This window comes from Chlamydotis macqueenii, chromosome 8, assembly GCF_036417535.1.
Source record: "Chlamydotis macqueenii isolate bChlMac1 chromosome 8, bChlMac1.mat, whole genome shotgun sequence".
NCBI lineage: Eukaryota > Metazoa > Chordata > Aves > Otidiformes > Otididae > Chlamydotis > Chlamydotis macqueenii.
Window position 1 is genome coordinate 27,889,691 of NC_141563.1, and position 25,513 is coordinate 27,915,203.

The following is a 25,513-nucleotide window of genomic DNA, read 5'->3' on the forward strand; positions in this document are numbered from 1 at the left end:
GCTATGAATGAGCTTACACAAATGTGCATGTTTGCCAGCTGGCAAAACACAGAAAATCCCAGAGCTGCCAACCCAGCACATCTCCATCCAGAACAGAAAACTAAACAGACCATTTAACTGTGCTTGAGAAATTATTATGGAAAACAAGACAAAAAGTCCACAAACACTTCTGTGCCAAGGGAATCTTGCCACCTGCTTTGCCCCTGGGAAACTGCACAATGATACTCAAATTGGCACAACTTTTCTTGCAGAAGAAAATCAAAGGCCCAAAGGACTCTGAACTGCAGAAGTCACTGTAATTAAACACAAAATCCAGCCGGGGGTTATCGCTTATTGTAAGGTCCCACTTGTCACAGTATCAGAGTGCCTTTCTTACTGTTGACAGAATTTGTGAGCATTCCCTCTAGTTGTGAGGACAACACTTACCTCAGACATTCAACATATCAGCTGCTCAACAAGAGCTAGAAGAGGCCAAGTTTCCAAACAGATTATAAGTTTGTTTCAAAATTGACAACTTTACATTGATTTACATTCTTCTTTTTTTTTGACTGAGTATTCTGTTAGCATTGTTGGTTTCAGTGATTTTTGTTCTGTTTTTTTACTGAAGAAACAAATCTTCCACTTGCAGGGTATAACAATAGTTCTGCCATATTTTCCAAAGATTTCTTTCTTCAGGAGAGAAGCTGGCTGACCAAACCAGAGAAAGTGAAATGTAGTGTAAGCAAATCTCTTTCCCCTGCCTGTTAATTTGCTTCACTCAGTATAGTTTTTGATTTTACTTGTAGTACAAGTACTTGCCAAGTACAAGTGTAGGACAAAGTATTACAGAAACATGATTTTGATAATTTTCTTAAAATTTTTCAACACCACTACAACAGGCAAGGCTTTCATTACATCTGCTACCTGGTGACAGCTTTTGAGTCACTCCCATTGTTTCCTCAGTTGATGTTACGAGGTGATTATAACATGCGTACCTTAAGACTTCTAGCCAGAAAATAAATAAATAATGGTCAGGACTTATTTCAGATAACAAGTGTGAACTAGCCCTCCATTCTATTTTGTATGTCAAAGCATTCTCAATTCTGCTAAGTATAAAAGCAACAGGGCCCTGCAAGTCAGACAGGTAACTCTAAATTTCAATGATATTCACACATAAGTGGGGATGAAGCGAGTATTTTGCACCAGTTGTGCAACTCAAAGAATAACAATGCAGATGAAGTTTTTAATTCCTATATTAATGATCCACTGGAGTTAAGGCCTATTTATTACTACTTCTCCCCACAGCCAATGTCCTATAAAAGCACTGGCTAATTAAGTGACAAGGACTAGGATGACAGCGACTTGGCACCTCAATAACCAAAAAACTATTAGCAAGCGGAAGACAACTGTCTGGTTTAGTGGTTACCATACAAATCATCTTAGCAGTTGGCAGAAGGGTTCCGAAAGGCTGCTACTTTACACATCGGTGTGAGACAAATCAAACTTACAAGACTTCTACTTTGACTAAGAAAGCACCAGTATCCTCAGGATTTATGCCTCATCTCGGTTCCAGAATGGTGCTTCTTCCTACTGCTGACAGTATCAGAGTAGAGAGATTCTGATTAGAACCACCTAGCTGGTATAACTCAGGAGATGGGAATGAAGTTTCAGAGTCGTTATAGCCTTCCTGATCAGGTTTTATAATACACACAGTGACTGTATTCCCAAGCAAACCATTAGCAGTGTGTTTTAACACTGTAACTTCACATAAGACACTTTAAGCCTCAAATATTTTGCTTCCGCCATCTTGAGCAAGGTGAAAGAGTTTCCTCCACTAGTCAAAAGGGGAAGATTTTCAGCTTAAAATTGAATATCATTGAAATAAGAAATGAGACCATGTGTGGACAAGAAGATTTGCTATCTGTCTTTCTAACAGGCATCACATCACACTGGTAGGGCAGAGACAACCGCACTGGCTCTGTGGCTCTATCGCACTGCAACAGAATAAAAGAAGAAGTTTAGAAAAGGAACAATGCACCACACCTGGGGGAGGGAAGACATGCACAGCTCAAATAGGTGTCACTTCTTAGTCACAAAGTATGTTCCCCATGACTACAATACCAAATATTAGATCTGCATAATCAATATGTAGAATAATGCACTTACTCATTCTGCAACCTATGAGGACTTCCTCTGCCGCTATATAAGTTGGGTGGTGCGGTCGACACATTGGATGGGAGGGATGCCATCCAGAAGAACCCTGACAGACTGGAGAGGTGGGCCCATGCAAACCTCACTAAGTTCAACAAGGCCAAGTGCAACGTCCTGCACATGGGTTGGGGCAATCCCAAGCACAAATACAGGCTGGGCAGAGAATGGATCAAGAGCAGCCCTGAGGAGAAGGATTTGGGAATGCTGGTGGACAAGAAGCTCAACATGAGCTGGCAATATGCCCTTGCAGCCCAGAAAGCCAACCACATCCTGGGCTGCATCAAAAGAAGCATGGCCAGCAGGTCGAGGGAGGGGATTTCTGCTCCTCTACTCCGCTCTCGTGAGACTCCACCTGTGTCCAGCTCTGGAGTCCCCACATAAGAAGGACGTGAACCTGTTGGAGCGAGTCCAGAGGAGGCCATGAAGATGATCAGAGGGCTGGAGCATCTCTCCTATGAGGACAGGCTGAGAGAATTGGGGCTGTTGAGGTGGTTGATGTCCCATCCCCGTAAACGTTGAAGGTCAGGTTGGACGGGGCTCTGAGCAATGTGATCTGGTTGGAGATGTCCTTGCTTCTTGCAGGGGGATTGGACTAGATGTCCCTTGCAAAACTATTGTTGGCCCTCCCCAAACTATTCTATGATTCTGTATGTCATAAGCAGAGCCTGAAGTGTCTTATTTTGCCTGATGTAGCAACACCAATCTCAAGAAGAAAAAACTCAAACACTTCAGTTAAAAAAAAAAAAAATCCAATTGCCTAGATGATTAGTTTCCAAAATTGGTGGCCTTAAACTGTTGGTAGCTGTAAGTTTCTCAATACTTTGCCAAGCTTAATCAAGAACATTCTAAAAAAAAAAAAAAACTAAACCACCAACAGAATGGCTACAAATATCATAAATGAATCAACAGAAGAGAGATGATTTCAGGTCGGTGAAGCTGTTCCCACGACATTTAAATTTTAAAAATAAGCACAATTCTTATTGCAGCTTCTAGCCACTAGACCTTATTATGTTTTTTTTTCACTACACTGAAGAGTACTTTCCAACAACTGTTTCCTCATTGTAAGACTGTTTATGCACTGTAATGACATGATTTTTTATACACCAAACATGATAAGACTGAAGTCATTCACTGAATATCTTTTCTAGTTATTAAACCAAGTTTTATTGTTTATTTTTCCCCACGCGTTGACACCAAGTGTTACAGTTCTGCAGCTTTAAAAAAGTCAAATATCCAATGCTGAAAAAGTATTTCATACATACAACTAGACAGTTTCCTACAAATACTTCATAGGGTAACTAAAATAAAATACCTTTTAAGGCTATCAAATACTCCCACAAACATCAAGGATACTGCATGATCTCACCTCTAATGTTTCATAAAGTATTTGAAGAACATCTACATTTATTCAGGCCCCTGATCAGGCTGCTAATTCCAGAGGCAATCAAAGAGGATCCTTTCCTGGTGCAAACTCTACACTAAATGTTCAAAACAACATATTAAAAAATGAGAGAACTTTGAACCAGTAAGGATAAAGAAAAAGCATAAGATAGATTTGAGGTTTCCTGTGAAATTTCACATTATCAGCTGGCTTGTACTTCAGCGCTGCCTTCAGAATATTTTTAACCTGAATACCAGAAATACTTCCTTATGAGTTATGCTGAAAGATATTTTTGTTGTACTTCAAATTTCTAAATCAACAGTGTTACTATTTTGTTCCTTAAGACAAAATTACAATCATTCTGAATAGAGTAGGTATGAGGAAACCATATGAGGAAACCATCACTTCCTTGGTAGATTTTTACCATCTCTCCGCCAAGAGCTTCTGCCCTCCCAGGTCAACCAGATGAAGGGCTGTTCATGCACATCATCTTCACAGGAAGTCAGAGCAGCCTAACCTACTGCTGAAGGTTTTTCAGTCCAGTGTGGGGCTTATGAGGCAACCACTCCTCTCTCGCTCAATAAAATTGATTCTTCAGAGATACCTGGGGGTTAGTATCTTCCGTTGCAGTAGTCTCTACTATCAGCTTTAAAGAATAGGCTAAGGAGATGTCCATGAAGAATGACAGATAAAGCTGCTTTTGCCCTGGGACAAAAAGATGAAAAGCAAGATGACATGAAGTCTTTTCCAACCCTATGCTTTTAACTCCACAAATCTATAAAGCAAAGAAAAAACACAAAGATGTACAGTGTAATAGGAAGGCCTAAACAGTAATAGAAGTGTCAAAGCTTGACGTAAGCAATAAGCAAAACTTACAGAATGCAGTTATGTCTACTGGGCATGAATTAGTTTCCAGGAAAAGAAATAAGTGCAATTATCTCCAGTACCCTACTGACGACAAGAGAAAAACTTTTGTTACTGCATAGTAATTCTGGGGATACGCTACAAGTCCACACACACACAGTGTTAACCAAGCTATGGTTCCAGCAACACCAAATCTCATATACAACAGCTACCATAAAGAAAAACACCTACACACAATTAGTCTTCCTATCTTCCTCTACATAAAAAGCACACAAGTGTTCTGCCCTATTAAGTGATTTTATGGAAATATGTCACCTTGAATAAAGTAAATTTGGCCTAAAGTCTGGTAACAAAGCAATGAAACTGTACAAAAGCAAGTGCCACAGCTGTAGTAAGAGCCAAATTTGTCCCTTAGTTTGGTATCAAAAATGAAACCAACTTTTTCCTGTTGTCGGTGTCTGTGCTGAGAATTTTAAAATAATAATCAAAGGGTATGTTAGGATCAAGAAAAGCTTTTCTCCAGTTGGAATGGCCAGAATCTCCTTGATTTATGCTGACATTTAACCCCTTCCCCCTTAAAAGAATTCATGGGGAAAAGTATTGGTTTGACAGCCCTGACGAGTGACATCCCATTTATGTGGTAAACAGGTGCTCACAGAGGAGACTGTAAGAACTTGCTTGTAGAGTCCTGGGAGTGTGCTGGGGCCTTGTTCTGCAGGAGAGAGCTCCATACCAATTCTATTCTTGGTCATTCTGCAAAGACCAGCAATAATGCAGACTCAACTCTCATTTAAATTTAAAACACACTGACAGTTCAAATACTGCTGTGCCTGCTTATCGGTCAAAACTCAAGTTAATAAAGATCCCAGTTCTGAAAGTGGTGTCTGCAAACACTGAGCCACTGGTTTCCAACACCTTCTCCAGTGGGATTTTGCTAAGCATGGGCTGCAAACCCAGCAGCAGCTCCCTTGCCTTGAATGCAGATTCTCTTGCCATTTTTTCCACACCTTTTCCATGTCCTTTTTGCAGCCACTCTCTTATTTTAATTTGAATTGGCACTCACTTCTCTGCATGCTCATTTATAAAACTACTCAAATGTCTCCTTCCCTCCTTCCACACATTCACAGACATTTTACTCTTGGAAGAAGGCCTTCGTTGACATGATAGATCACTAAATGTCACAGGAAAACTGAGCCCTCTGTCAGTAATGAGTTGCTAGTAGATTCAATAAGCAAATAGACAGGACCAGCTGTAGAAACAACTAAAACTGGGAAGTTCTAGCTATAAAAGGTTAAAAAAAAAAAAGGGATATACCAAAGGAGGTTCTAGAATCTTCTACAATGGAAGTTTAAAGGACAGGCCAAAAATAGCTGCCAAGAACAGATCACATATACTTGAGCTTGGCTCAGCTAAGGATACTGTAGTAGTTCTCATAACATCCCTTCCCAGCTTTACATTAATTTTAAATTAGGTGATAAGATTTCTTAAGCTAATTGTATAAATGTTTTACAACAGCAATACACATACATTAATACAGACTTCTGTATGACATCTGACTTTGTGCCACAACCCTCTACAACTAGATTAAAGACTGGCTAACGGTCGCTCAAGATACAATTGCACGTGACAAAGAAGCACAAGATAGGGAAGTCTTTTACTGAGCTTCCAGAGGAACTGAGCCTCCTGTTACTCAATATTCTGCATTCACTTCCAGCTCACTGACGGAAGTTGCCACTCAGAAAAATTCAAAACTTCTAAGTTTGTAGCAATGCCCTGTTCACATTATATTACTAAGCAGTGAAGGTCACTTTGTATGTTAGGTAGATCTGAGCAAAAATTAACATACCCAAATGGAAAACTTCACTACAAACAAGGATTGAAGGCTACAGAACAGGAGACCCACACCCATTAAACATAAGGTACTAATGTGCTATGATAACAACAAGCATACGACACAAAGCAAAACAATAGTTTTTACATCTCGTTGTTAAGAACAAAACTATGGCATTCTGAGTTGGGATGTCCACTTCAAAAAGAGAAAGATGCTGGAGAGACTTAAACCTCTATTGCAAGAACTAGGTCATTCCCAGAGGGGGTAGGACAGGAAAGAGACAGAAATTGGGAGTACTTAACCACAGCAAAAGGGTAAAAATCTAACTTCATAATGTACATTAAGTTTTATAGGGAGGAAAGAAGAGGTACTAAAAAGATGCTGGCCCAGCCAAAACAATACAAAGAAAAACTGGGTGGACTAGCAGGTCCAGAGTCCTCAAGTTAGGTACAAATTTGCAACAGTGAGACAAAACACTGAGCACTGGAATCCATTATAATGTCTTTGAGGTCTTCAGTTCAGAACTGAATTAAGAAACCAACAAGGCAGGGTGGAGCAAAAAACCAGTGTTGTATGTAGTGCCAATATATGCTGTAGACAAAATACCACTTACTGGTAAAATATAATGACCTTTGATTATGGGCACTGTGTATGTAGATGACCTAATAACCCTTCCAAACCTTAACTGAGAAGTCCATAATGCCTTTTACTTTTAAATATATAGTTTAACCATGAGACATAATGGGCCAAGTATAACATGAAAATAGATAGTCATACCAACCAAGACAGATATTGGGTTTTTTTGGGGGAGGGTGAAGTGTCTTAAGTCCTATGAGTTAGTCACTCACTCTATTGTACAGTTCTTACTCTGCACTGCTTATTCTAGTTAGCAAGTTCTGTCAAATCTAGGTCAGAGGCCAAAAGAAGAAAGTGACTACTGTTTAACATCAAACATTTCTGCACTGGACTGCTCCAGTCCTGCACAATTATAGACAAATGCAGAGAGAGAAGTTAATCAAACAGAACGGCAATCGAGTCACAAAGCGCAAAAAGAGACAGCTCTCAATGAGTCATTTTGGAGAAGCCAGATCAGTACTATCTCTCAGATCCACCACAGTCAGATGTTCCAGAGATCAAGCCCACCAGCACGACAATGTGCCTGAGTGACACAGTATGACGACTGATACAAAACATAAGTGATACTAGGTAGTGTACATTAGAGGTAACAGAACTACCAGTTTTGGCCTAAGTACATTATAAGCATTTGATAAAAACGCCTGATGAGCCCTCTTCCTCCTTTCACATTAGACAGCTGAATGCTGCTTATCTTTAAGGCACCCTGAAGACATAAAATAAATATGAGAAACAGGATCTTAGTCTCAGGCGCAAGGTATGGATTTAAAGAGGCGCACCTCCTCTGATCAGTCAGCACTTCTGAAACTCAGAGCACATTATTTTGTCCATACAAAATAAAGACTAACAACCAATTGATTAATTGAGGACCATCGTTCCAGGGAATTTAAATAGGAGGCCTTACAGCATAAGCACATACAGTCTCCTCTTGGGGGCTCCAGAGCTGGACGCAGTACTGCAGGTGGAGTCTCACAAGAGCAGAGTAGAGGGGCAGAGTTCTCTCCCTCAACCTGCTGGCCACGCTTCTTTTGATGCAGCCCAGGATGTGGTTGGCTTTCTGGGCCGCAAGTGCATATTGCCTGCTCATGTTGAGCTTCTCATCAACCAATATCCCCAAATCCTTCTCAGGGCTGCTCTTGATCCATTCTCTGCCCAGCCTGTATTTGTGCCTGGGATTGCACTGACTCATGTGCAGGACGTTGCACTTGGCCTTGTTGAACTTCATGAGGTTTGCATGGACCCACCTCTCCAGTCTGTCAAGGTCCCTCTGGATGGCATCCCTTCCCTCCAGTTTGTCACGGGTATCCACATTATATCAGCCCTAAGAATCATCATATCTTGTTTTTCATATGGCTTTGACACATCTTACAAGACATCTTCATAAATAAGGAAGATAAATGGCATCTAGAAGGAACTATGATAAAGCAGCAATGTAAAAACCATGATCAAAGGAGTAGCTAGTAGTTCATAGGTAAAGTGGTAAGATTATCAAGTAGGACTCTGGAGGAATCTGCCTGAAGTTAAAGCAGGGAGTGAAGGAGGGCCAAGTACTTCTAAGACAGGATTGGAATTTAAAATTATCTTGAAAAATTAATAAATGCTTGAAGCAGGGCAACAGAAGGAAAAAAAAAAAGAGCATTAAAAAAAAAGTATTTAACTTAGTATGGATTAGTAGGTTAAATTTGCTTCAGAAGTGCAAAACCAGAAAAACTGTGTAGGCAGAAGTTCTGCAGAAAGGATCTCAAGTCACAGGGGATCATAAACAGAGTGCTTAGCACTTGGTGCTTTCAGTAGGTACACTGAAATAGGAGGGTTGATTTTCATCTCAAAATTTTTCTTTGGTGGCACCCATGCTCAGGTGCTTAGTATTGCAGCTCTAAAAGGTAGTTTATCTTGCATTCTGTCTTACACATCTTATATTCATAGGCTCATCTTTGCCCATCCATCATTAAACAAGTATTTCATTATCCGATTTTTTAGGTGTTTTTCCACTACTCGCATGAATAACCTTCCTAAATCTATGCTTAAGACATAACCTATACTGATATATTGCTTACAATATTTCATAAGATGGATTTTTTTTGTCAGATGACTAATTTCAAACAGTAAATCTAATCAACTCCCACAAGATTAAAAGCACAGTTCAAGGTGGTCAAGACTGGGGCCTTGTTGAGTTGATTTGATCTCTGCTTGTCCCGAAGATAATCTTTGGAAGGCTGCACTAGCTTTAGCAGTTTTGTCAGAGCACGTTCACTGACAGACAGAAATTATTTTTCTCCTTGTTATACATATACCAGCTCTCTAGCTACTGGGGAGAGGGGAGCTTTCAACAATTAAGCCCATCACTACAATAGCAGCGATACGTCCCTGTGCTACAGAACTGACCGGTGATCAAAACTTAAATTGTTTTCCTCTTCTTGAATTATCTTCTGATAGTATTGCTAATTAGACAGCTAGGCATAGGCATATTTAAAATAGCAGAACTGTCTGCAGCAAAACAAGTATTTTAGCATCCAGAACAGCCCAAGACAAAACCATGAATTATTCCCTGGATGTCAAGAGACTTCACCGTTCCTCAACGGTCAAAACACTCAAATTCCCCAGTGTGCACACCTGTACAGTAACACGACCTTCCCAACATGCAAACACACTGAACACTGAATTTGCACAATTCTATATTGGATCAATGATCCCTCTTTTCATGTATACATGAACAATAAAGAGCAAAAAGTACATTTTTAAACATTCAGTCAAAGCATCGAAGTATTTCCAGTCTCTCTCAAATGTTCAGCTACAGAATGCAGAGCCAACAAGAACACCTGAAGGAATTTTACAGCAACCCGAATGTTTAGTACTGGCTTTGAACCTGAAGGTATATTTGAATAGAAAAAGATCCTGGATGTTAGTCTGACTGCTGTTCCAACACAAACGTTTTATAATAAATAGTATCTATTTCCTAATATGGTACTTAGTTTCAGTACGATGCTTATCTCTCCCACAATTACTTATGGCTCCATCAGCCCTTACTGGTCTTCCCAGTGAGGAATTTACATGTTTGGGATCATGGCTGAGCATTGTTCGTTTACATAAACAGTCTTTGTCTAGCTCAATCTTAAAAGAAACCTCAGTGGTTTTGAAACCATGGGCACTCGTCAGTCAGCTGCTTCAAACTAGACTGCTAATAGTTCAACAAAGTTCCGTTTTTCTAAACTAGTTTCTATAATACTGAATATTCAGGTGAACGAATTTCAAGTGTTATAGCGATGGTTAACAAAATCAAAATGCTAGTTTAATACTTCATGCTGAACAAACTACAAAGTTTAATTTGTGTATCAATAAAAGTGCACTAGAAATGCTCAAAGATCATTCATAGCACATCTGATAATTAATGTATATATCTAACCTGTAATGTACTCCTGATACCAAGTTAAGAGAAGGCAACTTCTATCCACTGTGACAGACTATATTTTAAAAGGAGTTCACACAGAAAAGGATGGAGGGGGAAAAAAATAAATCACTGAAAACAATTGTCAGTTACATAGCAAAACAAAAATCCCAAACCCTCAAAACAGTCCAAGCATTCTTTGCTAAATCACTTGAGTGAACCCAAGGTATGACACTCACAAAACAATAGACAAATAGAAAATTGAAAAAGCTCTGGTGACAGGGTGTTTTTTGAGAGACTTTTGCTAATTTAAAGGGAAGGCTTCATTGCTCTTGTAAAGTTACTTACCGAGCAAGTCTAGAACTATCCTGGATTTTTCTCGAGTTCAATCATTTAGCTGCGAGCTGCAGATCAGACTGAACTTTAACTGAGTCAAACCATGAGGTTCTCCTTCCTGGAAGCACATCAAGGTTCTTGCATGAAATCTGATCATCAGCACAGTAGGATTAATGACAGAGGTGGTCAGGCTGATAAACTAACAGAACAGAAACCTGCTTAAATTACTATGGAACTGCATCTGAGATAAGGTCATAATGCACTCTCATCCCTTTGCGCCAAAACTGAAGCGAGACCTTGTTTGAAACTGATGTGAAAGAAAAGGCTTTATCACTCGTTGTGTCCCTGCAGGAGGTCTGTGGTTGTTTCTGGGAAAACAGACACTGGATACCCAGAGTATCACCAGCTCGCTCTCAGAGCAGTGCCACTGATTGCAGACTGACACCGTGTGATGTCTAGTTTAGCTCACTGAAAGGGGGAATGGCAGAGGAAAGTTTATAAAGAGTTAGATTGACTTATGCACAGGAAGGTAAATCAGATATCAAGGATTTTTCTCAATCAACGGAAGTTCTCAAACAGACATTTACCTCTTGTGCCACCACCTGTCTAAACCAAGTGTTCTCTTAAGATATTCTTAATAAAGCAACTTCTATGATTCCTGGAAATTTACTTTTACTTTTAGCCACTTCCCAACCCCCCCGTCTACATCTGTTTCCTAATGATCAATACCGTACCATTCTGCTGGACATGCAAGCACCTTGCCCCAGGGTGTTTCTCCATGATGTTCCTCATCAATGCATGGTAGAATTTTATAGCTATTTCACTCAGTAAGTCTGTTCACAAAGTATGTAGCTATTCAACTACAAAACTTTTTGAAGTCCCAGCATAAATATGATTAGCAATACCACTATAGGATAAATTCATAATCTAAGCACTGGAACATTAAAGAGGGCAAAATCCTGAATTTACAGAAAAGGAAAAAGACACAATGTCTAGTCAGCAACACCGTGAGAAACCTAAGACAAAACTGCCCCAAAATATGAATTCTGAAATTCACACAAACCAACCAAGTTCTGTTATTCCTCAGTTATTTAGACATGACCCTTACACACTTCACAGCAGCTCTGCCATAAAAGCTATGAAGATGAGTTCCAGTCACACACAGAACTTTAAAAATCAGTTCATTCCACATCAAGAAATGTCTGGCTATAACGACAGTTGCTACAAAATGCATTACAGAAAGTCCTCCAAACAGGAAAATAAAAACAACAAACAAATAAAACCTTGTTTTCAACTGGTATACAAGCTGGCTTTTATAAAGAGTTGATCTGTACCAAGTCTGCTACATACCCCAAGTAAAATTCTTCGTCTCTGCCCATTTGAAAGAATAAAAAAAACCCCTTATATTAGTGGAAATTAAATTTCATATATCTAGCTAAGTAGAAAGAGTTATGTGAAGTGACTTGCCCGTCCACAAGAGGAGAGGTATATATGGAGATCTGAATACCTTTGAATATTAAAGCAACACAAAAACTATTGTTATTTTCTAATTCATATAGCTGTTCACAGCAAAAAAAAAAAAAAAAAAAAAGCTGAATAAGAGGTTTCTTGGTTTAACTTCTTAAATAAAAGACCACATGAAGTGTCATGGAATGGACATAATATATTGTGAGATAAAGTCTTCTGGCATTTCACTGAAATTGAAAGAATTTGGAGGGCAACTTCATTTAAAGTCAGGAACTAGGACAAGGCAACGAATTATTTTTGCAATGCCTGAAAGCCTGGAAGTCAGCGCAATGTCCTATTCATCTAAGATAAACCTTACCAGAACAGTCAGAACAGCAGAAATATCAGCAGCACTATAAAACTGAGGTTGTCTGTATGATTTCATAAACTACTCTGTAAAGATCTTATCCACCTCCCAAATTCATAGCAGCAAGTCACTGACAACATCAAATTTTCTCATTCATGCTATTTACTTCAAATCAATCTCTGATTATTTGAGTTAGATGCATGGCATAACAAGTATCAAAGGAAACAGAGAAGAGCAGCTTCAGTGTGATAACTTCAGTGTGTTAACTTCAGGAACTTCAGTGTGATAACTTTTGTGGTTTCAAATTCAGGAATCATGTGTAGATCTCCTAACACATATGTGTCTAGTGTTGGGAAGTAAAGACTACCAAAGGAATAAGTACAATCCCACAAAACTAATAAACTAGCTAAATTGAAGACATTCACACTTATATATGAGAGAACAAATAGCCATTGGTGCTCAACATACTACCTGAATGCAAAAAATACATGGCAGAGACCAAAATATAAACAAATTTTTTTTGCTTTTACTGTTTCTCCCAAATAGTCTCTGCAAGTCTCCCAAATAAATTACAAGTGATAAAAACAGCTGGAAGAGTGACACAGGAAATATTTGAGACCTGCAAGTTCTTCATCACTCATCCTGAGTAAAGTAAATACAAGAACAAACAGCCGACTTCAGCAAAAAGTACTTGTGCTGATACTCTCGTACATTCTCAGCACCAAACACAAAGCAAACAACACGGAGAAGAAAGAACTAAACACACACCTTGAACACCTCAGAGAAGAAACCAGAGCCAATTTTCTCACATGTGAAGTCATCAAGACGAGTGAGTCTGGAAAAGGCACTTATGAGGGCTCTGTACGAAGAGGTACAAACTCTTCCTATCTGGGATGCAGTCCCTTCTCCTCCAGCACCACCATCAAAGTCTTCAGCGCGCTCCAAGCGTGGTGGAAATCCTGCTATTGAATTCCGCTTACTTCGGTCCATTTTGAAAGGAAGGTTTTGTTTGGCGAAGGGAGGAGTTCTCACATCTTAGGTAATTTGCTGTCTTCTCTAGTCTTGCTGGATTCTAAAATACAAAAAAATGTTGAGATTACCATTATTGTAAACATATCTAATAAGTTTCATACAACTCTAACTCAGCTTACAGTGGTTGGAAAGAATAAGGAAAAAAAGCAGAAGATATCCAAGTAAGGGCAGAAAAAAAAAAAACAAAAAACAAAAACCCAAACAACAACAACAAAAAAAACCACAACAAAAAAACCCTACAATAACAAAAAAAAAAAAACCCACCACCACAATCAACTATACACCATCGTCAGTAAAGACAGACAACCTAATGAACTTTCTCTTTAGATTAATGGAAATACCCTATGCTCTGGCTATTACAAGTTGAATAGGTTTGGAACACAAAATTTAACTGGTAACAACTTTCATTCCCTCCCCCCCACCAACCCCTTCTTTTTTGCTTAAGTTCTGGTTGCTAAAGCAATCAACTAAGCAGGAAGAAACCCACAAAATGTAACGTTCTGTTCTACTTCAGTAGCAGTTGGTGACCAAGCTACTGCTATTGCAAGAAACCATTTCGTGTTGGGGACTGAACAAAGGATCCCTGACTACAAAAAACACATCAACTTTCATTTGACAAAAGGAAAATTATCAGCTGTCAATAACAGTAGCTGGAGCACCAAAACCTTTGTTTTTAAAGCTTCCACCTATGAGTGTTCCAAGACCAGTTCCTTAACTGCTAGGAATACAAGTTCATATCCACTACAGATCTATCCCCCAAATTTATAAAAACATCAGCAATGCTGCTACAAAAACAAAGTATTCTTATAAGAAACTGCCAGAACAATTTTTCCCCATAAACACTTTTTAAAGCTATATTCATTTCAGTTGAACTGAAAACACAGGAAATAGGGTACATTTGCCAAGTAGGAAAAAAGAGGGGAGGGGAAAAAAAAGAGGGAAAAGACAGCAGAAAATAACAGTAAGGGAATTTTTTTTGTTGTTTTTAAGAGGATGATGAAGTAATCGGGATGACTTCGGAGTCCATCAAATTCAGCTTGGATTGGCAAACCTGACAGGTGGCCTACTTTTTTTTTTTTTTCTTTAAACCTTAGACTCTGGAGCTTATTAACCTTTTCCACACTTAACTGTTCATTTACAGCAATTTGGTGAGCCCCTACAAAACCTGAATAAAGTGAGCAGTCAAAGAGGATAGATGTCTTTTTTTTTTTGAGAGTGTAAAACTGGAGGGAGAGGAAGGAAACAATAAAATAAAAAAAAAATAGTAGACAAAATAATCATGAAGCAGGGAGCAGGCAATTATACTTCTATTTACCCAGATGTACAGAACCTGAACAATGCAGTAAATGTGAAGAGCATCTCAAAAACAAAGGCACACCAGCTGTCCTCTGAATATACAGCAGTGCTGTTATACCCGTGTTTTGCATGCAGGGTATCTTTCAGAGAAGCTCTGTGCCAATACATCAGAAAAACACATAGTCCTTCCCTGCCTTCAGAAGTGAGCTCTGTTGAACTGCATGGAATTAAACTGAGGTTGTTCTCTCAAAAAAAAAAAAAAAATTAAAAAAAAGGCAAAACAAAAAAACCCACAACACAACAAACACAAACACATCCCACCTCCATATTTTTCAAGTGTGTTTATTTCGAACATCTTAACACTTACCTCTCTAAATGGGAGCTGGGGGGAGGTGGGCATAAAAGAGTCTTACCAGGGCCTTATTAAGAAAATTTAATCTGTTAAATCCCATGTTGTGGTATTCCTACAGAATTTTATACACAGACTCCCACATGCAGTGTTACTGCACTTTCCAGACAATAGCACTATATAGTCTAACATTATGGTGTGGCTGCCTGCCACACAGAAGATCAGGATCCAATTTCTAACCTCATATTCTTGCCCCGTGAGCCTTGAGGGTCTGGAAATGGTAAAGCACCACGGGAAGATAAAGCCTGTTATAAGTCCCCAGCTGAGAAAAATAGCCCAGAGAACCTCCTCAGCTATAAAGAAGATGCCCAGGAATTTCCAAGGCATGCTTAAATAATTCCTTTTGATCTGAAAAGGACAAACTAACATCTGGTTACTTTTCAAGGAGATAAAGAAAGAACCGTCTGTGGAAGGACAGACAGGAAACCACGGTGTTAACAATTCCTTTTCTGGAACAGGAGATGCAAGTATCCTTGGAGACTGACCAGAAAACCTGCTCTAACTGTAGAAACAAGTTTTCAGAACTTACTTGTATCAAAGTAGTACCCACATGCACCAGATGCTTTCCGAGGAAGGGAGCAAGTGTTTGCCCCAGACGTGCAGAGTTTGGCACTCAGTATCACAGTAATGTCATATGAAGCGGACCCTGGAGTTGGTAGACATCCCTGCTAAATCTAGTGAAACAACGGCAGCCCACCAAAATAAAGCAGCTTGTAAATCAGGACTGCATGTCTAAGTTCTCAGGCAAAGTAAGATATATGCAAAAACAAAACAGAGAAGACTGCTGTTGCCTTAACTAGAGGAAGGCACCAAATTAGCTAAGCAATCTTGAACAGGAGGAAATGCCGAACTCTGTCTTAAGTATCCAGATACCATTAACAAAAGATCAACTCTCAACATAGTCTCTCAATCTCTTTAATAATAAAAAAAAAAAAAAATCTCCCTCACACATACACATCCTTTTTGATTGAAATAACATGGTGAACTTTGCAAAACTATACAAATCCCACAATGAAAGAAGAGATTCAAAGTACTTCACACAACATAAACCCCAAAAGGTTTTGCCATCTGGATTCCCCAGTAACCCATTCCTTCATTTTTGCCTGCTGGAGCTTGCCTTCTATCCAGACAGCTACACAAAATCCTTGGAAATTATTAGGATAGAGCTCCATTTATCTCGTTTTCTGCCCAGGATTTTATACACAGAATTAGAGGAAAATTTCAGGTGGGCACAATTCCAAGTAGGCCTCCTGTCATTTTGGCCAATTACACTAATGATCACATTCTCAATGAAATCAACCAAGATTTAATTGACTGTCAAGTCAGTCTGAGGTGCTTTAATTTACTACCTTGTATGGTTAATTAAAGTGCACTGAACAGAATCCAAGACTGTCCTGCAAATCCTGCAACCAACTAAAAGGTTGTTGGCTGGTTGTTTTTTTTTTTTCTTATTAAAGTTCAGCTTAACAACTCTTAAGCTGTGCTCAACAGCCAGATAAAAAAAGACACTGAAGACACTAAAAAAAAACATTTCCCAATAAATCCTCATCTTTCAGCTCAATTTTTCTGACATTCTTGTACAACCGAAAAAAAAAAAATCCCACTCTGCCAAGATGAATAATTTAGATATACACCTCTCAAAATGCATATCTGCCCTACTCATCCATTTATTACATTACTGAAAGGCACAATTTCAGAATGTTTCACGTCCTACCACATTTTAGCTTCTTGGTTTAAAAAAAAAAAGCGACCTTGAAGAAAAAAAAAATCCATGTTAATATTATATTATCAGTTTCTCCACTGCATTTAATGCATTGATTTTTTTAATGTTAGAAATTGCTATAAATGCAAATACTATCAGCATTTGTTTGGTTAATTAGAAGTTGACTTTAAAAAACCAATGCGTAAGCCTGCAAATATTTAAAGATGGAAACCCCACAATAGCACACCAACTTATACCCCACACATCAATGTAAAACTAACAGGTGACATATGTTAGGCAGTACTTAACATTTTATACCTCATAGACATAAAAATGGGTAAGGCTTCTCAACTTAAGAAGCATCTCTTTAATGTCTCAGGGTATAAAATAAGATCCTTCCAAAAAAAAAAAATTTCAATTCATTACTAAGACTTTTTCTGTCCCCAGTATCTTTATAATATGTGCGTATTTGCACTCAAATGTCAAACTCAGTTTCCTAGAAGATGGCCTTAACGACAACAACCATTTTTAGACACAGAAGACTGTCGCTAGGCATTCAGCCTGGAAAGCAATAAATCTGGTGGGTGCATGTTATTAATTTGAAAAGATTTTCTGAAGAACAAGATGCCAAAGCTTTGACATAAGTCATTTGCCAAGAGTTAACTGTTTAAACACGTAGCCTGATGTAGCTTCAAAACCCAGCACTACAAAAACACGAAGGGATTACGCTGGCAAGTGTCACTTGACAAAATAACAACTTGGGGGGCAGGGGGTGGAGAATTCACTGTAGTAACTTCAGAAAAGCTTCAAAGGAATGTAAAGAACAAAATCTTACAAAGACTGAATTGACTTTGAGGTCATTAGCTGGGGGGGGCAAGAAAGAAAGAAAAATGTTTAGGAGACACAAGCAATCAAACGAAACAGGTAAAGAGAACCAAGCATTCCACAATTTTGTTCTTAGCTGTTGTCATCCACTTTCCTAACAGAGGAAAGTTCCTTGGTTTGTCCATAAGTTAACTTCTTATGTTTGGGAGAAATATAATATAAAGTATTTACAGACAAGGTGGCTACAAGCACCAGAGCTGGCACTATGCTTGCCCCAGCTCATGCTGAAGCTGAAGTCTTTTTAACAACTTTTACAGGATTAACTCTTAGGGTCCAGTTTCAGGTCTTAATTACGACACAACACTTGAATGTGAAAATACCAATTTTTTTTTTCTATTTTCATGTAGGTAACATTTTGCTTTAATTTTGTCTCCCCTATAGGCAATAATTCCTAGCTCTAGGCAGGCCTGTCATAGCATAAGCTTCCCACAACTGCGGGTGACATTCTTCAGAAGAGATCTGCATTAGCCCTACTATACCACTCCAGAAACTGGAAGTCTGCTAAACTGCATCGTGGTTTTATAATGCAAACAAACCCCCACAAGAGGCTAAGCTGAGACAAACAGTTCATTTATTTTGCAACTGTAGCCAAGTCTGAAACCAGAAAAAGAGACTAGCCATTAATTTACTGCAGAGGTCAGGATTCAGGGCCAAGTTTGTAGGTTTAAAAATATTTGCATCAAGTATAGACATAAATTTTGGCACACATTTAGAAGGCAAATACCACGGGGGGGGGGGGTATTAAAACCCCACAAACAAACAGAAAACCACTTGATCCTTATGCCCATAGTATAATTGCCAACAGTTTCTAGGGTCCAATTATAACACAAAACTAAACCTCTACAGAGGTTTGCAAAAATCCATTCCTCTCCTAGCTTGGTTTCAGTCACGGCAATGCACAGGGCAGACAGACTCTAGCCTAGTTACAGAGCATCGTTAGAGTTAAATAATCACTTGAGCAGACCATGTACAATACACAGCTGCTGCTTCAAATGGATAATTTTAATATATTATGTTTGCCTAACAAAACAGAGCTCAGTAAAGACACCGAGAAGCAGCTCATGCGCTCCAGGTGTCAGCAGGCTGATATTCGCTTAGCTCTGGAGAAAAACAAAGAGAATCAAAGCCTCTCCATACCAACAGGTATTGTAACATCTCAATAATCCATGGATTTCTCCCTCAGCCTCTCCCCCAGGTTTACCACTGAGGGCTGACAGCTCTATTAGCACTGGGAGGATTCACAAGAGATGGGAATCAACCTTCTGTTGTTTCAATGCAGCCAGTGAGACAGCTCAGCACAGCAAAGGCAAGAAAAGAGAACAAGAACACTTGAAAGAGATGAAAATAAAGTCAGCAGGCTGGATTTCATACCTGACTGACCTCTCTGGGACACAATCTTACATTTATACATCATCACAAAAGACAGTCAATATTTGTATTTTCCAGCTAAAAGTATCATCTCCGCCAAAAAAAACACACTCTGTAATCTACCCTTAAAATACAGCTGAAACACCAGTCCGTGTTACTGGTTTCATGTTACAGTGAAGACTCAGTACCATATTTACTTCAGGTGCCGGCTGCACAAACAGGACAGTAACAAGTAACACAGTCTTGACTAATTTATTTATTAATTTTTGAAGTGAGAACAGGGCTTCCCAAGTGTGTTGTTAAGGTATTGGGAACACTGGAGCCTGCTGGTATTTACCTATCGATCTGATGCACCCTGGGTACCAAGGGGAAACATGTAACTCACAGTTTGAGAGCCACAGGCCTGGAGTATACGAAGTCAGCCTTCAGAAGCAACATTATCTCAACTGATTTCACTCCTGGGTGCAGGAGCTGTTACAGTTCTCCAGTGCAACCAACGGGATAATCATATCAAAAAGTGGCTTAGCCACTAGAGAAATGTGTTCAACCTAAGAAAATGTGACAGGACCATATGAAAAGAAGCTTATTAGCCAAGTCAGAGGACTTGGCAACAGACAACAGATGGAGCCGGTGTGATACAGTTGCCGATTATTAAATGTACTTGCTGATAAACACACTACTTCAAACGAACACGTTAGGGAACTAATAAACAGGAAAAGGGATTTTAAAAAATTATTAAACATTGACCATTTATTGATCTTGCCTAGAAGAGCAGTTATTTTTGTGCCAGGCTGCAAGATACCATGCTGCACGGATACAATACAAAGCTTTATCATTGTGCAAATCCACGGGTCTCAGCAACAGGAAGAATACAGAAGGGGAACCTATGATGCAAGTGAACCACAAGTTCATTCTTTTCTGCAGCAGACACAGAAGCAACAGTCCCCTCCTTTAACCCTGCACTTCTTTCATTAATTTGTGAAATCATTTGCATAAAGAATACAATGGCAAAAGGAAATGTATAGAATTGGAGGGTATAACTAGGTTACAGGAGGTCTATACCAACAGGACACCTCATTTGGACCAACTCTCTCCTTCCACAGTCACAAAAATCCTAAACACTGGAGCAAGCACTGCTCCGTCCCTTTCTCCTGCTCCACTCCCACTGCCAGACTATTCATCCTGATGAAACAGCACAAAACAAGTTCCAGAAAAAAAAAAAAAGAGGAGAGCACACACTTGCCATCAGGTACAGGGAACACATCCCTATGCCTTCAGTTCAAGTGAACCATGTTTTGCATGCATGTTTTACATGAAGACAAACCAAAATGGACAACGGAATTACACAGCCATGTCTACAGCTGCACGCTATACTTCTACAAAAGTCAGAAAATGACACATTTATTGGCTTATCAGGATATGGTAAGCAACAATAATTTCCAAAGATGATGACTAAATGGAAAGGTTTATGGCTAGTCCACAGGGCATATCAGAGTTTCTCATTAAAAAAATCTTACCTTAGGTTGTAAATTCCACTGCCTAATTAAGTCCATAGAATTGAAGTCTGATGGTTTTGCAGACAATAAAATATGCTAGAACTCTGATCTCTACTGAAAAGCTAAAATAATTCAGGTCGAAGTATAAAAGCTTCTGATAAATTAGCCTAGATATTAGCTGTAAGTCTTTCTAAGGGGACAAACAGAAAGGTACAAACCTAAGCAAAATTCAGTTTAGTGCTCTGGAAATTTTAGCTTTCAACTACCAAGGTACCAGCTATCAGAATATCCAAGCGTGAAGTCCCCCGTACCCAAAGCGAACGCAGCCCGCACCCTCACAGGCACGCCGCACGAAGAGCGATCATCTGCGCTTACACCGCACCTTCCATCCGCGGGCCACAAAGCAAACGTCTACGCGCAGGCACCCGAACAGTCGAGCCCGCCGTTAAAGCGCGATTCGCGTCCCCTCACGGGGCGGCACCGCAAACAGCCAGGCCCGGGCCAGGCCTTCGCACCTCTCGGCAAGGCGGCCGTATCCCAGGCGATCCCCCCGCGGCTGGGCACAGACCCCCGCCCCGGCGCAGGGCACGGCTCTCCCCGCCGCGCCGGTCCCGCGGCACCCGCCCCCCCTCGCACCTCGCCCCCCGGAGCGAACGCAGCCCCCCCCGCTCCCCCCGCACCTGCTCACCGAAACGCATCGCTCACCGCGCTGCCGCGGCGGGACCCCGCCGGCCGCCCCCCCGGCGGCCCCTCTCCACCCCCAACCGCGCTCGGGGGCTGCCCCCCACCCGCAGGACCCTTCCCCTTGCCGGGTAACCCCGGACAAACGCGGACCCCCCCCCGCCTCCGCTTCGCCCCGCAGCGCGTCGGCCGTTACCTGAGCGGCGGCGGCAGCGGGGCCTGCGAGCGGCGCGGGCTCTCATGGCTGCATGCCCCCTCTCCGCGGCCAACCCCCGGCCCCTCAGCAACCCGGCGAGGGTCTGCCCCGCCGCTGCGGCAAGCGAGGGGGCCCCATGTGAGGAGGGAGCCCAGCTGCGGGACCCGGGGCCGTGAGCGCCGCGGCGGCTCCTCCTCCTCCCCCGGCCGCGGCCCCCGCCTCCTCCTCCCGCGTCCGCCCCCCACCCCCCGTGACGAGCCGCCCACAGAGCCGGGGCGGCACCTACCAGGAACCGCCCCTCCCTAGCAGCCAATCGGCGCCAGGTAGGACTGGATGGACGGCGACACTCGGCCAATGGAGAAAGGGAAGCCAGGTGGAGGGACTCGCAGGTAGTCCACGTGAGTGGACTTTCTAATTGGTCGTGAGCCACTTGAGAGGCAGGCGCTTTGACCAACCGTATGAGAGACAACAACTCCCGAGACAAGAGCGGGAGCCAGTGGCAGAAAAGAGAGAGGGGCGTTGCTAGGGGCGCCTGGCTTTCACTGGTCAGCCTTTGAGGGCGGGTTATAAATAAGGGAGTTAGCCAGTAGAAGCGTGGTGCGCGTAGTGACGGACGGGTGGAGAAGCCAATCCCTGTATGATTATAGGCCGCGGTGGGTGTGAAGCTGTCAGCGGGACGGGCGCGCCAACGGGCACCCAGGGCAGCGGGCGGGTCCGGGCCCCGGTCCCGGTCCCGGTCCCGGCCCCGGTCCCGGTCCCGGCAGGCCGCGCGCAGGTGCTATGGCGAAGGTGGGCCGGGCCGCTGAGGAGCCGCGGTGGCCGGTAACCGGCTGTCGGTCCGGGGAGCGCCGTGACCCCCGTGTTCGGGAGCGGCTGCCTGGCGGCCCGCGGGGCCTCACCGCGCTCCTCGGGCCTTCGCGCGGCAGGTTCCGCCGGCTCTTGGCCCTCAAACCTGACCGGTTCCGGCAGCGGCCCTCGCCCCGCTTGGGGCAACCCCCGCCTTTAAAGTGACCAAACGGGGCTCCGCGGCGGCATCCCTGCCGTTACCTGTCCCCCTACTGCGTTTCCCACAGGATTCACCCCTTGTTCTGGTCTCTTCCTCCCTCCGGGTCTCGCAATTTCAGTATTTTACTCAAACTCTGGGTTGTTTTTTTTTTTTATATTTTTTCCAGCTGCCCGCCCCCCAGCGGTGGTGTCAGTCACAGCCGAGGAGCGCGCTGTACAGACCGCTCAGTCCCCGCCTGCAGCCTGCGTGATGCATCTCAAATATCCTGAGGTTTTAGCTGCCAAGCTGTAATAAGTCTGTGATTTTTGCATACAAACTGTTATTTTTTCAAACTATAGCTTATCCACATGTAGGCAGCTTGTAACAGGTATAGAACAAGACACCTTTCTTCCTGCTAGCGCACGCTGCCAAACTTCAAGTATCCATTCCAAAGCGCGGCAGGACTAGAACGTCTCGTTAAATGGTTGTGAGGGGGTTTTGGTTTTATTTAACATTGGCAAGGGACTGATTTTTTTCCCTGACCTCATCCTTGGCAAAGACAGAGCTTTTTTTACTAAAACTCTTCAAAACCCAAAGTTCATTTGCTGTAGAGACTTGGATAGCATAACCATATCCCAAACAGTGAAAACTAGCTGAGTTGTAGCAGAAAAGGGTCTTGGACAAGAACACATCACTCAACCTTGCCATACCATCTTATTCATATGTTTTCTCATTATCCTTTGTCATTAAGTTTGCATCTAATCTTTTCAGCTTGATCTGAAATGTGCTTGAGGGTGTTTCATGTTGGAAACATGCTACAAATAAAACGAATGCTGCAAATAATACTGAACGCAGATTTACCCTTACAGTTGGATTAAAATCTCTACTCTGCCATTTATTGATTGAATTTCATCTCAGAATTTCACCCAAGTCCACTTTCTGTAGATTTAACTGCAAAAAAAAATGTAATAATTTCCCCACAGGTAATAGATTAAAATATTGGCGGGGAGGGGGAAGTTGTCCTGTTTTCTTAATTTTCCTTCTCAATTTCCTTCACAGGAAATTTTCCCACACTCCCAAATGTTAAATATCAACCATATGCAAACATCTATTCTAATGACAGCTCAAACACAGGGTGTAGCAAAGATTTTGTAATTAATCCATTAAACAATTATTCTTATATCCTTCATATTTTATTCAGTGACAAAGCAGACGAACCACTCTGATCTGCCAGTGCCTTCTGCTCCCTGATGCTCGAGCAGAACTAAGCTCCAGAATGGGGCTTTTCAGCAAGACTAATTTTTTAGAACTTTAAAAAATAAGTTACATTTCAATGCTTTACATGTTGCTGTGATTTATCCAAGCAAGTTGAAAAGACTTTACAAAGGCAACTCTGAAACATCTCTGTCTCCATGGTCATTAACTATGCCAGAGTGCAGTGATCCCTGCGGCTTTGTCCCTCATTAAAGAAACCCCTGTGCCTTCCAGTTTTGTCTCGCTTTTCCCCCAGTATCCTTCGTCTGGCTTGGAAGCTATTTGTTAGCTTCAATATGACATCTGGTGGTAGGTTTTTATCACTTCTCTTCTTGGGAGCTAATCCCAGCACTAAAGCACATAAATTGTCTTTCCCCAGTTTGTCATCATAAATTTCATTTATTTTCTGCTTCCCAGACAAGATATATGTTGTCTCTGCTTTGGCCTGCAAATGTCTTACTGGTAATATCCAGAAATAAGCACTTATCCCATGGGCTGGTGCAAAGTAATGTCTTTAAAATACGCCAGTGTGATTCAGTAAATTTAAGTCTCAGCTGGAAACATTTGTGCTGTATTTCATACAACCCTGCATGAGGTCCTGTGATGTATGTCACTAACAACCCCTGCTCTGAGAGGGAAATAAGACAGTCCTGTGACCCTTCCCATGGCTTTATCTCAAAGGTAAAGCCTATATTATTAAAGCAGAAAAATGTGCCTTTTTCCAGTGACCACGTGTGCATGTACATCAACAGCAGAATCCTTGTCTGAGAAAGTCCCCCATCCCTCCCTGCAGCTGGAAGAAGTACCCTCCCAAATCTGTGGCCTCGAAATCTGCAGAAGACGAGTGGCTTCTGTAGTCTTCCTCTGTTTCCCGGAGAGAGGAAAACGAACATTGTATTAGAAGACACATCAAAGAGACTCACCACAGGCAAAGTCTTGCAGATGTCACAGCGCACTTCGTTCTAACCATCTCTCTTGCACCCCAGAAGGGTCACGCAGCCTGTGAACACCGCAGGAAGCTTTGCTCGCCGCGGGTATTCCCCTCTCCCCCAGCTACCCCTGGGCTGGCTGCCCCATGCAAAGCTCAGCCGCTCCGAAACACAGCTCTGTAGCTTGCGGTTCGCTCGTCTCTGCTCTCAGGCTGCCTCTCCTCCCCAGACAGATCACTTTGGCTTTTTAAATGTTACCGGTTTGGCAAAAGAGCAGCCAGGGGTTAACTCACAGGGTGGCAACAAAAACAGACCTGAGAGCAGGCAGGAGGGGGAATTCTCTTCCTCTGGGCTTTGGAAATGCCCTGGAGGAGAGAAGTTTGGGAGATTTCTTTTTCCCAAGGAGAAAGGTTCTGGAATGTAGCCACACAAATTTGCCTCCACCGTAGCAGAGCAGGTATTTTTCCCCAACAGAGAGGTTTTGTGGGCTCCAGAATTAAACGAGTGTCAGGCAACGGGGACTGTCTCTCTTCCCTCTCAGGGGACCAAGACAGTGATTTGGCTTCACAGTACTGTGATGAGATTGGGTATTTTAGTGACTTAACACCTAAAATACCCTGTGTAATGAAACTCATTAGGAGAAACATCTTCTTTAGATAGGATTGGTCAAATTCTGCTCTGATTTACATCAGTGCAGAGCTGGAGTCATGTCACGGGAGCCAGAGGAGAGGGTCCCAGTGGGAATGCCTGGAATTTGCCCTTGTGTAGTGTTGACATTGTCCCTTTTCTAGCCCCTCTCCTGAGTGGCCATTTAACAAGACAGCCACCAAAAAAAAAATGATCCCTT

General features: G+C 41.8%; 1 protein-coding gene across 1 annotated transcript in view; it reads right to left on the bottom strand.

The window, feature by feature from the left end:
- TESK2 (testis associated actin remodelling kinase 2) overlaps positions 1 to 21,675 on the bottom strand; it is an 82,581-nt gene extending 60,906 nt beyond the window's left edge. The window contains exons 1-2 of the mRNA XM_086753511.1: positions 21,499 to 21,675; positions 13,202 to 13,505 (exon numbers count right to left, since the gene is read on the bottom strand). Of these exons, the coding sequence (XP_086609637.1) occupies positions 13,202 to 13,423 (222 nt within the window). The 5' untranslated portion in view covers positions 13,424 to 13,505; positions 21,499 to 21,675. The remainder of the gene's footprint in view (positions 1 to 13,201; positions 13,506 to 21,498) is intronic.
- Positions 21,676 to 25,513: the final 3,838 nt, after the last annotated feature.